Genomic DNA, 13539 nt, shown 5'->3' on the forward strand with positions numbered 1-13539 from the left:
TGCTTAAACAATCTGGGGGATATGGTCTTTCCCAAATGGAAGATGATTTCTTTAGAAGTGTATGTTCCTAAAAGTGAAATTGCTGTTTCAAGGTGTACATTAAAGTTTCAAAAATCCCAGGTGTATATTAAAAAGTATTAAAATAGTGCCAAATTATTTGCCAAAATTATAACAATTCCTAAGGTCACCAGAAGTTTATGAATAGTTTCATTGAATTCTCCCAACCAGTGTTGGTGAGTATGAGTGAGTTAAAATTTTCTCATTAAAAATCAAAACAATTTCATTTGGCATTATTTGCGATGCTTTTACAGATCCCCTGTGCCTGCTTAGTAGCTCTGTTTTCTATTTTTTGAGTTATCAGTTCAAGTTCTTTTTTCAAAAAACAATGATGTAAGTTCTATATAAATATACTAGTCATTTATCTATTTTATTTATGTGGATATTTCTCAAAGTTACATTTCAATTAAAAATACGGCCTTATTGGTTTTTTTAGAAACTTAGGAAGTACTGAAAAGAAACTAAGAAAAAAATCATCAAAAATTTCACAACTCACAAATACCCCAGAATATTTTGGTGAATATAACTCAAACCATCACTTCTAAAAACATATTCTTTAACCTGTCTTTCTTCCTTTCCTTCTTTCTTCCTTTCCTTTCTTTCTTTCTTTTTCTTCCTTGTATCCTTGGATACGGGTTGATTTTATATAATAGAAATCACACTATACGTGTGATTTTTTGTCCTAATTTTTTCACTCAATAATATGTTGTGCAGAGCTTTCCATGCCAGTGAATATAGCTATACATCAGAAGTAAGTAAATGTGCTTGTAAAGGGAAAGATAAATGTTTCAGGCCTCTGGGACATTCAATCTCTGTTGTAACTACTCAACTCTGCCCTTGTAGTATGAAAGCAACCATACATAATACATTAATGAATTACATAAATGAATTCAAGTAGAAACAGTACATAAATCAATGGATATTGCTGTGTTCTGATAAGACTTTATTAATGAAAAGAAGCAGTGGGCTGAATTTGACCTGTGAGACATAGATTGCCAACCTCTTACATGTATCATGCTATGTAATATCTGCCTAGAAATCCATTTCATGGATATATAATTATTTAATCCCTAACTGAAGACATTTAAGTTCTTCCCAATTTTCATTATATTTTATAGAATACAATTACTTTTAAAAACACTGATAAAATTGTTTGATTCTATCCTTAAATAGCTAAGATCTTAAACTCAAAGATTCTACTCATTTTACATTTGACAATATATGGCTAGACTTCTTTCCTGCAAGATTGTACAATTTGTATTCTTGCACCCATTATATGATAGATAGTATCTACTATGATAGATTAACCAACCAACATCGGTTAACCAACATTGTATTTTGTCAGTCTCTATGTAAAAGAACATTGTACTATTTATATTTTTTACTTCATATGAAGTGACCATATATATTTATACCAGAGGTTGAACTCAGGTATACTTAACTACTGAGCCACATCCCCAGCCCTATTTTGTATTTTATTTAGAGACAGGGTCTCACAGAGTTTGCTTAGCACCCACGATTGCTGAGGCTGGCTTTGAACTCACAATCTTCCTGTCTCAGCCTCTCAAGATGCTGGGATTACAGGTGTGCAATCACCACACTTTGCACATTTATATATGTTATTGATTATTTTTATTTTTCTTATGTGAACCATGTATCCAAGGTATCTGTTCATTTTTCTATTGCAGTTTACTTTTTGTGTTGATTCACAAGTGTTCTTTCTATGTTAAAGATAATAATACTATTTTTAATTTATAATAAATATTATTATAGTCTGATACTTTCTTTCAACTCTTTTTATATTTTTGACAGATTAGTTTTAAAAATATTTTATAATCCAATCTATCTTCTCCTTTATATGTAGCTTACATATTGTGCTTTAAAAGATCTTTTTCATTCTCATATAGGACATATTTTCCCACATTTAAAAAAAATCCAGTTCTACTACTTATAGGCTGCGTGACTTTGTGCCACTTCTTTGTACATTTTCTCAATTCTAAAGTGGAAGCAAAAAGTACCAACCTTATTCATTCACTAAATATTCATTGAGCACCTAACAAAGTGCTACCTGGCATTTGGCAGGAACTAAAAATACAGTAATGAATACAAGGGACCCAAATCCCTGGACAAGTGGGGCTTATATTCTGGTGCTCACATTCATAGGGTTATTAGTGGGAATTAAAGGCAATAATATCTGTAAAGCCCTTGCTGTTCTGGTTTGTTGTGTCCTTGGGCAATTTTCTGTTCTTCTAAGCCTAGAATGCACCTCCCTTTTCAACTAAAAGTTTTTTCGTTCATTAAAGCAAGTCCCCTTCAAAAGTCTCCACATTATTCTGGTCACTCCTGAATTTATAACTTTGCTGTGGGACCCATACTGCCAACATCTTCATAGACGCTGCAGCAACAGTTGCTCATATAAATTGGTTCCTCACTGGCAGGTAGGTTCCCAAAGGCAGGGCCACAACCCATAGTTATCTCTGAGCCTCCCCTATCTGGCCCAGGTCCCCCACTGGGAGTTTGTCAGTGTCCAAATTGACAAGGGAACCTAGTTGAAAATACCTCCTTTACATGGTCTATTAAAGAATGTGAATAATTAGCAAACTTACAATTGTTCATTGGGGTCCATGCAAAAAGAAAAGGACAAGGTGTATGGAAGAGTTCTGACTGAACTTTCTTTCCCTGTTCCCTCTAGTTGAAAGGAAGACAGGAGAGAGGGTTACAGTTGGAGGAAATTGTACTAAATATTTAGATGTCTTTGGCAGGAGGTATCATGGAAAATTCAAGGAGTTGAAGAACCTTGATGGCAGGCTCTTCCATTTTGAGAGCTGTATCATTCGTAAAGCTCTGAAGGGAGTTTGAAGGGAGAGGAGCAGCAGGGAAGGGTGACCTAAAAGGAGGTGGCCAAGGAAAGTGGAGCCATCCAAGTAACAGTCAACTGCTGGTTTTAGAAAGGGGACATCTGAACCAGAATCATCAGAGCCAGTTCAAGGTCTAACATTACTTGTATTTTGCCTCAAACCTGCAGGTATCACTGACCCTAGTTCCTTAGTCACCTGGTGGAATTAACCCCACCTCTCTGACTGGGAGGCCCAGGGAGAGACACAAACTGTAGAGCTCTCAAAATGGAAGAGACTGTCATTTTGGTGCAAATGCCTCTGAGAGAGTTAAGCCTCTGGGCAGAGGGAATAGGCCAAGGATGTGGGCTCTGAAGCCTGTGAGGTGTGGATCAGGGTTCCCAGGATCTTAAGAAGTTCCATCACCTTCCTGGGCTTCAGTCATCTATAGATTGAGAACATCACCACCTGCCTCATCAGGATGCTGTGAGGATTCAGTGAGGTGACACATGGAAAGAGCCTAGGACAAGTATACAGGAACTGATAATTATAACTGTTACTCTCACCAGCACTATGATTGTTACTACTCTCCTACCCCTTCCCTACTGCAGGCAACCCACACTAATGACACAGTTAGAGCAACTCCTATGCCGCAGTGCTGCAGAACTGGCTGGACTTTCTACTTGGTGGGGAGGAAAGAGCCACTTAGAAGGAGACCAGGCTCAGTTGCCTGGCATTCTCTACAGAGAGGAAGAGCTGACTAAGACATGAGAGAGGAGCTCAGAATAAGGGGAGCCATTGTGATACAGGTGATGGCAGGTTATGATATCACAGTTAAATTTTTTAGAACCTCATTAAAGGATGATCCAATCTCACAATCTGCTTTTCTTCTCCTTCTCTGATTAAAAAAAAAGTAGGGGGAAGAAAAATATAAACGCATCTCCACTTACCAACTTTCTCCTAATACATGTGCATACTCATATATACAGGCACATGCATGGACATACAATACTTGTACATTTTATTCAGTCACGATCTCATAGTGACTGAATGGAATTTTCCTTTTCATAAAGAATGCCAAAAGACAGTCAGACTCCTGAATTCCTAGAACCACTTGGCTCCTGAACACTGGACTTGAAACTTTCCATATTGATAAAGTACTGCTACTACTATTGTCCACTTGGATTGAAAAGCTCAGATTTTTCTGGTTTTGGTTTTGTTTCTGATCTTAACCCCTTTAATCACTAGAATTCACATAGTTAAAATTAATCACAGTTTTGGTATAAACAGTAGCTGGTTTTGTGGGCTAGGTAAGGAAACCACCCAAAAGTTATATTTTTATGATGAAAATTAAATGTTGAAGGTCTTTTGTTCTTGCTAATTGTAGGTGTGAGCATTAAATCCTGTTAGAAAATACTGGTTCTGCAGGTGAGCAACTGTCTCCTTCAGAGTTGTCTTAGATTCAAAGTGACTATGTAAGTTGTCTAACAATAAATAGTAAGGCAAATATCTTTCTTAATCATCTAGTTTAGTAATTTAATTGGAAAGATATCTTTGCTATGTTTCAAAATGTCCTATTTCTAGGACTGTTTCTCCCATAACTAACTGTGTGATCCTAGGTATACCATAATTCCTCATCTGTGAAGTAAATATGAGGTCTAAATGTTTTAGCAATGTCAATGTCATGAAAGACAAAGAAGGAATAGGAAAATGGTCCAGCTAAACGTCAGCTAAATGCAATATGTAATCAGAGGCCAGAATCCAAGTGGTGGGGAAAAATCAATAAAGATATTATTGGATTGATTGACAAAACTGGAACATGGAAGGTGGATTGCTACATTTCCTGCAATTAATAACCATGCTGTGATTATGTAAGAGAATGCCCTGTTTTTAGGAAATACACACTGAATTGTTTAGGGCACAAAGAATTATTTAGATGGTGTTAGTAACTTTCAAATGATTCATAAATAAGTATATACATGTATGTGTGGAGGGTAGTGGAAGAGTGAGAAGGAATAAGTAAATGTGGCAAAATTCTAACTAGTAAAGAGTATGTAGAGGAATTCTCTGCTACATGTTTGAAATTTTCCTGTAAATTTGAAATTATTTCTAAATAAATTAATAAAGGAGTTCAACTAAATTATGAATAAGGTCCCTTATTCTAAGATTCTGTGGTCTGAAGAGTGGATGTTGTCGTTTATAAATTTATAAACAACATAAAGGAGCTACTAAGCACAGAGGTGGGAGACAGGGTTCCTCTGGGGGCTCTCTATTGAACAAGACAATGAACATATGCCACAAAACTCACTGTCTCCATCAGGTGTGTAACTGGAAAGTCTGGTTCTAAGATTTACATCTGTGGTGTGGCTTAAGGAGTGGCCCCAGCTCCAATAGAGCCTTTCTTGCCCCGCACAAGCCCCTCCTTTCCTCTGCTGAAAGTGCCGAGGGCTCCAAGCCAACCATGGTGCCATTAGGGCCCATGCTTAGCCTTCTGCCTACCATGCAGGTCCCAGGCCTTCTGAGGAGAGAAAGGCACCATCGTGTCCTTCTCTTCCTTTCCCAGTGAGGAACATCATCTAAAAGCATTGTTGGATACTTTCAATCTTTATCTTTAAAAAAAATGTTTTAAAGCTCTCCTTTTTTTGCTAGCCATTTCAAGTGTTTCTATGGTCCCATCATCCATAAAATTCCCTTTCACATGTGGCTTCCCAGAACATCAAAAGCTGAGATCTGAAATCCAGTGACCAGTGGTGGGAAAATAAAATGATCAAAAGCATACACACTCTTGGAGATAAGCCAGCCAGGTATTTGAATATTATTTATAGTTTGGAATATTTGGATTTTTTTCTTTTTGGAACATTGGAGAGTCACAGGTCACTAAAAAGAGTCTTTATATGAACAAGGGGTGGATACAAAGATCTCTTCTACTGCCAGTAGGCATTCTTGGAGGATAGTAACTGTGTCTCTCCACTCCTCCTACTCTTTACAACGTCTAGCTCTGGTGAGTTCAGGCCACAAAACAAAAAGCCACACTGTCACCTGAGGCTGTGCTGTGATGAACAGTCAACTCTCAGACTGCAAATCAGCAAAATAGAGTGCACCTTCCCTTCAGATTGATTAGTCTGGGGAAAATCTATATCAACTCTTATAATTTATGGAGCAAACTGTCAGAAGGCAGGGGAATGGTTTACCTGCGCTAAGAAAGGTCCTTCTTGCCCTCTGATTCTCTGGTAGTATTTGTATAATGTTAAAGTAGATAAATTTGAAAATAATAGTTGGGAATACAATATGAAAAATGTAAGCCTACATTTTAGATGGTTTCAAATAAAAATGCAAATAAATGGGATTATAGGCAATTAAAGTAATTTGACCAATGACAATTTGGATTTCTGCCTAACATAAATGAAACAATGCTTAGAAAAGCAATTTCTATTAACTCTTGCTGACACTGACTGAGAATCAGCTAAAGAGCCTCCTCAGACATAGCAAGAAGAATGGAGACAGGTGATACAGATACAGAAACACCAAAGGGAGAGCTGTTGGTGAAAAGCAAACATGCTTGAGGCTTAGGGAAATGAAAGAAAAAAATTAGTGTGATGTACAAGCTCCAGTTCTTTTTCTCCAGGCTTTCAGACACATCTCAGACAAATAGAACCTCGGTTAGCTTTCTCCCACCTTACACTAAATCTCATCACAAGATGTGCAACAAAAGCAATTGAGAAGAACAGAGCAACTAGTTTGCAAACAGCCCCCTTAGCACCTAGAAATAGTCTGGATCTGAGTCTGTTAGCTGCGTTGCCTTCTGATGCATCTATCATCTACACATGGCCCACAGTAAATTCCCAGCAAATTTGTACAGAATGAATATCTTTGAGAAATGAATCTACAGAGTTACAAGTTTTGGACGGATGGGTGGAACCAGGCTGACAACAAGGAATTCAGTTTTCCTCTTGGGCACCATCAAGATGATTATGTAACAAGTCCAAGTTGCTGGGAGGCTCCCCTAGGGCAGTGTACTACAGCTGAGAGAAGCCCCCTTTCTGACAGTAGGACCTTAGCAGCACAAACCAATGATTCTTTCAAAGACTATTAAAAACTGATCTCCAAATTTCCAATGACTTGATGGGGTTTTGCTCAACCTTTCAAGCAATGAGAATCAGTCAATGTCAGTACATAAATATTTTTACCAACAAAAAATCTTACAGTTAAGTCTGTTAATATTGGTTATTCATAATCCAACTGCTCTCTGCAGTGGGTTGGTGAATTCAGTTCTCAGATCAAGAAAATGTCAAATGCATATAACTAATTCTTCTTGAAATTCAGAAATGCTGGCAGGAGAATAAGTTCTTAAGTCTAGGATTTTTAACATTGAGATACATGGAGAAAATAGTACACTACCTTCACAGTCAACTCCAACACTGTGATCGATGGTTATGAGAGCAAACAGGCTTGTTTACTTGAGACATGGGAAAAGTCTGAGGTCAATGTTCTCCATTGCTAAATGAAAAGCCAACCCAGCAACAATAGTATAGAAACTGAAAGAGAGTTCCCTAGTTCCCTGAACTGAGAGCTTCCATGGTGCGTGCTTTTAAAATGGGTCTTTCAATTCTTGGAAATCATTTCCATCAAGAAATAGTTTCCTTCCTTTGAATATGAGCTGGCCTTAGGGATCTGGTTCCAATCAAAACCATGAGGTGGGAAGAGACATGATGAGACTTCTGAGGCAGAGTTCTAGAAGGAGATATGGTGTCTGCCTACCTCTCTCAATGCTCAGCATCAATGCAGCTACTGTGCTATGAAGAGGTCAAGGCCACATGGAGGAGCTCCAACCTACAGCCCCAGCTCAGAGATCAGCCAGAAATCATCCAACCAGCTGGTTTTACATGTGCTACTTCAACTATGTATCTGGGGAAGACTTCAAGAAAATTCCAACAGTAGACACTATCTGACTGCACAGTCACCATCTGATTGTAACCACATGAGAGACTCTAATTGAAAACCATCTAGCTAAGGCCAGTCAACTTTAAGAACCATTGGAGATGGTTGTAATGTTGGAACACTACTGTTGTAATGTTGTTGTTTTAAAAGAGGTCTGCAAACTATAACCTCTGGATAAATTCTGGCCTGCAAAATGTTTTTGTACAGCTTGTGGGCTAAAAATTACTTGGTACAGTTTTAAAGAGTTCTAAAAAAAAAAAAACAAAGAAAAATATGCAACAAAGAGGATATATGGCCTTCAGAGCCTAATATTAATGCTCTAGCCCTTTACAGAAAAAAAGTTTGTCCATCAATGTTCAGATGGTTTGTTATGCAAGCCACAGACAACTGGAATGTGTGGTGTCTTTGGACATGATGAGATGCACAACAGGTGAAGTGCTGGCCTTACACTGCTATAAAAGTCACACAAAAAACTATCTCCAATTACTACCTGAAATCTATTTTTACCTTATCAATAATTGCTACCAAGACCTGGCATGTAGCTCAGTGGAACAATGCTTGCCTAGCATGAGTAAGGACCTGGATTCAATCCCCAGTACTGCAAAAATAATAATAATGGTGATGATGGTGATGGCAATCATCATAATAATAATTGCTATCATACAACATTGTAATTTCACAAACATATCTGTCCAGTCAAAGCAAAAGTGATAGTAATGTGATTTATCATCCAAGGAATACATATGAAGCATACATCTTGGATTTGATTCTAGATTAAACTCCAAATTTTGAAATACTCATTAATAATTGTAGCAATGATAGGCAGCATTATTGAATCTTTACTAAGTACCAGACATTTTTATAAAACTATTTTATGTGTATTACTTCAATTAAGCCTCATGTCAACACTTATTTCCATTTTAAAAATAAGAAAACTGAGGTGAGGAGAGATGACCTAATCTGTCCAAAATTACAGAGGTCTAAGTGTGGGACCAGGACCTGAATCCAGGCCTGAGCACATCCATGAAGTTAAACACTACACTGGGCTGCTCCTGTCCAGAAAGTGTAAGACACCTAGTCGAGGTTGAGAGAATGCACTAAGCTTGCCTCTGGCCAGACCACCTTGGGTGTTAGTTAAGGGTGCTGTCCATTCATCTAGGATGAGGCCTGGAACAATAGTTTCCATCCATCTCCCTGGGATCTAAGAATCTTCAATAGTACCAATTCTTCTGTTGAGGGGATCTGAAGCTTCCAGAGCAGCCCTAAAGTAAGAATGTTAAAGGCTATTCCTTCCAAGTCATCCAAAGCTTCCCCACTTGATTCTAGGACCAAATTGTTTCACAAGAGTGAAATGAGTTTTAGTTTCCTCATGTGAGAAGTGGGAATGATATTACCTATTCTTTAAGATTTGTTGTGTAGACTAGAGCCAAGACATGTACAAAACCTAGTGCAGCAGCTATGTAATTATTATAATATGGACCATGCCTTTGTTCTGGAAAACTGGTGATTGGCCAATGGCTTTTCACTGAGAAACTGGAAAAGCTGTTCATCACAACAAAAGATGCTTAGTCATGAAACAAGACACAGAGTAAGAATTGCTGTTCACCCATTGGACTACACACTCTCCATCTCCCTTTGTAATAAGCCTCTTCTGTGTTGTTTCAATTATTTATAAAAATGTAAGCTATTAAAAAATTCATGCTCTTTAAATAAAATTATAAAAACTGTATATAAAAATAACTTCATCATATTCTCTTCTTCAACTGAACTTGGAACAAATAACTGGAGATCAAAGTAAGGACAGAAAGGGCAATGTTACAATGTAAGAATGCACCCAGGCCACCTCAGCACACTGCCCAAACATGGAGCACAGCACCTTGTCTACTCACCAGAAGGGGAAAATAATGAGGCGGCTGACGAAAAATATGGCAGAGAAGATGAAAAACAGGGTGTTACAGGTTTGCTTCCATCCAGCATAAGAGAACATCTTAGCAGACTAAAAACAAAGAAAGAAACTGCATTCAGATAAAGTGATAGTGGCATAGATTTCAAAAATTAATACATGAAATGATATGATGTCTGGGATTTACTTGAAAATGGTCCCAGGAAGTGAGGTGTCAGGAAGCAACTCTTGGGGCCCTCAGCTGTTTGAAATAAAGTTTTAAGCACTTGATTATTTCCTATTTATTTCATGCTAGTCTGTACTGCTCATATTATCTGCACTGAATAAGAAAAATTACTTGAAAGGGAAGTTGAATGCAGTTTTGGAAGGTTAATTGATGGGGACAGTCCATTGCACTATTCAGTGCAGCCCAAGACTGAAGGGAAAGTTTCTGGTGAGAACTGGGGGTGAGGGATGAGGGATGGGAAGGAGTGGCTGGAATGCAGACCATCCTCTGGGGAGCATGGTTTCAACTAAGTCAATTTCAGAATTGGTATTGCCCTGGAGTCTCAAGGTTATTCTTGAACAAGAAAGACAACATATGTACATTCCAGGAAGGGAGTGTATATTCCATGCTTTTTCATATTTACCCAGGAGTGAGAATATGGTCAGCCTTTGAGGTTACTAGACCCCCCACAGGGAATAATTTTAGCTGCTGACATAGAAGGCTAGCACACCTGGTCAGGTGGGAGCCAAGTTCAGGGACAAAGACCAGAAGTTTGGAGTGACTGGAATGGAGTGGGTATCTGTCTCAAAGGTCAGAAACCACCATGGGAATTTAGAGATGTGCACTTGTAAGGGCAATGCAGCATTCTTGGGTAAAAAAAAATATGCACAATGCATTCTAGACTGTGTGACGATCAAATACTAGATGAGAGCCCCTCTTCTATGCTAAGTATTAGTCAGATTACATTAAAGTGTTGGGTCCTAGATCCAAACTCGGACCTGGGGAAAATTAAAGAGGAATGGGAAGATGCATGGAGAAGACAAAAATAAGAATTGTAGACGTGGAGAATGTTTTTTCTTGCAATAAAAAAAGAAAGTAAAAAGAAAGAGGTAAGAAATGCACCACCAATAGTCTTGAGGAATATGAAAGATTAATAAACTCCATCTCAAGGAAGGTCTAAACAAGGTCTAAACAGGGGCAAAAGTGGTGCCATGTCTGGTTCAATTGGAAATTGACTGAGAGGACAAGTACTAACATGACTACTCAAGGAAATCTTGGATCATATATCCTTGGGAGAATATTAGAAAATGGGGTCCTGCCACCACTAGATGTTGATGAAAGGTACCAGTTTTATGTACTGAACCTCAAGTTAAATCATGACTTGTGAATCAAAAATGATTCATGGTCATTAACCACATAAACTGTTCTTAGAGTTTACCCATGAAGGGAACTCTAAGTTTGACATTTCATTTTTCTTCTGTTTTTTTTTTTTTTTTTTTACCTAAGAATTTCAGAACATTTTAAACAGTAATGAGCTAAATTTCAAAATATACCCTAAGTATACCCTAAGGGATGGATATGACTTCTCAAGTTACAGTTGGGGATAAAAATAAATAAATAATAAGTGATTTTCCCAAGTCTCTCAGGGAGTTAAGCTGTGTCCATGACAGGAAAAAGGAGGATGAGGGGAAAACCCAGCATTTATTCCCAGTTTGAACATCTAACTCTCCTTTAATTACACAATGAAATTATTTTTGTACTGGAGACACACCAAAGGCAATTGAACAAGAGCATTTAGAAGCCACAGACTAGTATAAGACTCTTAAGTCCTGGTCAACGTGATCTTTATTTTCAGTCAGGTTACCGAGACATGATCAGAGAAGGAGGTAAATCTAAAGGAGATGGCTATAGTCAGAGAGCAACACATGAAAAATCTGTCCCAACCTTCTTTTTCGAAGACATATATTACCCTAAGGCACATACAATAATCTTGACCCTGAGAATGGGATTTACATATCTAATTACAATTACAAACTAGATACAACATTCACAGAGAATACTTTAACTATAACCAGGTGCTTTGAAAAGGCTTCAGATGACTTCTGGTTACTTCTCAAACAGGGTTTGGAAAATTACAGTTCAGCTCATGGGCTAAAGCTGGTCAGCCCCTAAGAATGGTTTTCACATTTTTAAAGGGGTATAAAAACAAGAAAAAAGATCACAAAAAAACAAACAAACAACAAAGAATATGTCACAGAGATCACATGCAGCCCACAAAACTAGATTTACTACCTGGCACTTGACCAAAAAGTTTGCTGAACTCTGATCAAGAAGAACAGGAGTCTATTAAATTTAATTTCTTCCATATCGACCTATATTTAGTTATTAGCCCTCCAAGGAGCAATCCTAAACTTGAAATGGGTTAGCATCATTTTCCTTGGGTTCATTATAAATGAGTATATTGAAATGAATAACTAAGTGATTCTGGGAAATGTTGCTCTAAATACAGCAGGAGATCTGGCAGTGAGAGGACCGTTTAGTCACAGCCTTAAGGTCAACAGGAACAGATGTATCACACAAGCAGGTCAAGAAAATAGTCCTAATGTTGGTTGTTAGGAAGACCCTTGTCTTAATGTTTCCTGCTTCAGAAACTACCCTACGCCCCTTTTCTCTTTTAGAAAGTGATGCCTTTTAATAAAACATCAGCTTGCCTTCCTTAAAGCAAGGTATTACATTGGACGGAGATTGGGGTATTCAGGCATTGGCTTAAATGGATAGATGGTGCCATCCTAGTTTGAGAATCCAGAATACCATAAATCCAAGTATTCCTTATAAAAGATTAGTTTGTTCCTTATTCAAATATCTCATCTTACTCCCTGAGTTGGTATCAGCATGCAACTTTCATAAGTGGAATCCCACAAGTTAAACTTTCACTAGCACCTTGGAGAAGGCTGGAAAATAAAAACCAAGAGGTTTCATTTCTTTCATTTTGTAGGATCTAGGAACCAGAGACATTCTTGGACTTCAGGTGTTTTCAGGAAAAAAGAGCCCTACTAAATCGTTCACAGACAATTCTTTCTGTGAGTAGTTACAGAAACACAAGAGTGGTATTGTTAATATATTTTTAATGGCAAACGTTTACCTCCAGCCAAATGTCAGCTACATCGTGCACAATCATCACGAGGGTCCCACTGCGAATATAATTAGCACACCAAGAAAAGCTCATCAAGCTAATAGCAGCCAGGTGGTGGATGACATTAGCTAGAAAATCCTATATAACAAGAGGAAAATGGAAGCCATTAAGCAAATGCAGTTAATTCCCAATCCTTGGAAGACATGATAATGATAATGATAATGATAATAATACCAATAACCTGCACTGTATGTTTTGAAATTTATGAAGCACTTTCACTTTAATTTTTAAACACAGTCCTTGTAAGGAAGCTAGGCCAAGTATTATCTTCATTGACAAAATCATTTAACTTTGAGACAGCATCGAATAGCTGTCATCTAACCCCTATCATCTGCTATTCTTTCTACTGCCCCACACTGGACATACAAGTACACACACAGAGATGCACACACACACAACAAATACACACACGAGTATATCCTTGTGTACATTTACATATATTGTTTATTCCTTGCTTAATTCCAAGAAGGAAAAAATAATGTACTAAAATTATATAACCATTAAAGTAACTGCTTATGAAATAAGTAACAAATAAAATTGGAATAATATCAGAAAATCAAGGCTAAGGAAAGCTACCATCACTGAGTACAAAACCATAAGAGATTTTCTGCAAAGAAGGACAAATAGC

The 13539-nt window shown here is 37.6% G+C and overlaps 1 protein-coding gene across 2 annotated transcripts in view; it reads right to left on the minus strand.

Annotated features, from left to right (window-relative positions):
* Positions 1–13539, minus strand: part of Cers3 (ceramide synthase 3) — a 101206-nt gene that overhangs the window by 36023 nt on the left and 51644 nt on the right. For both annotated transcript variants that reach the window (XM_047540128.1, XM_047540129.1), the window contains 2 exons: positions 12861–12989; positions 9719–9825 (listed from right to left, as the gene is read on the minus strand). In XM_047540128.1, the coding sequence (XP_047396084.1) occupies positions 9719–9825; positions 12861–12989 (236 nt within the window). The remainder of the gene's footprint in view (positions 1–9718; positions 9826–12860; positions 12990–13539) is intronic.

This window comes from Sciurus carolinensis, chromosome 2, assembly GCF_902686445.1.
Source record: "Sciurus carolinensis chromosome 2, mSciCar1.2, whole genome shotgun sequence".
In the NCBI taxonomy this organism is placed as follows: Eukaryota; Metazoa; Chordata; class Mammalia; order Rodentia; family Sciuridae; genus Sciurus; species Sciurus carolinensis.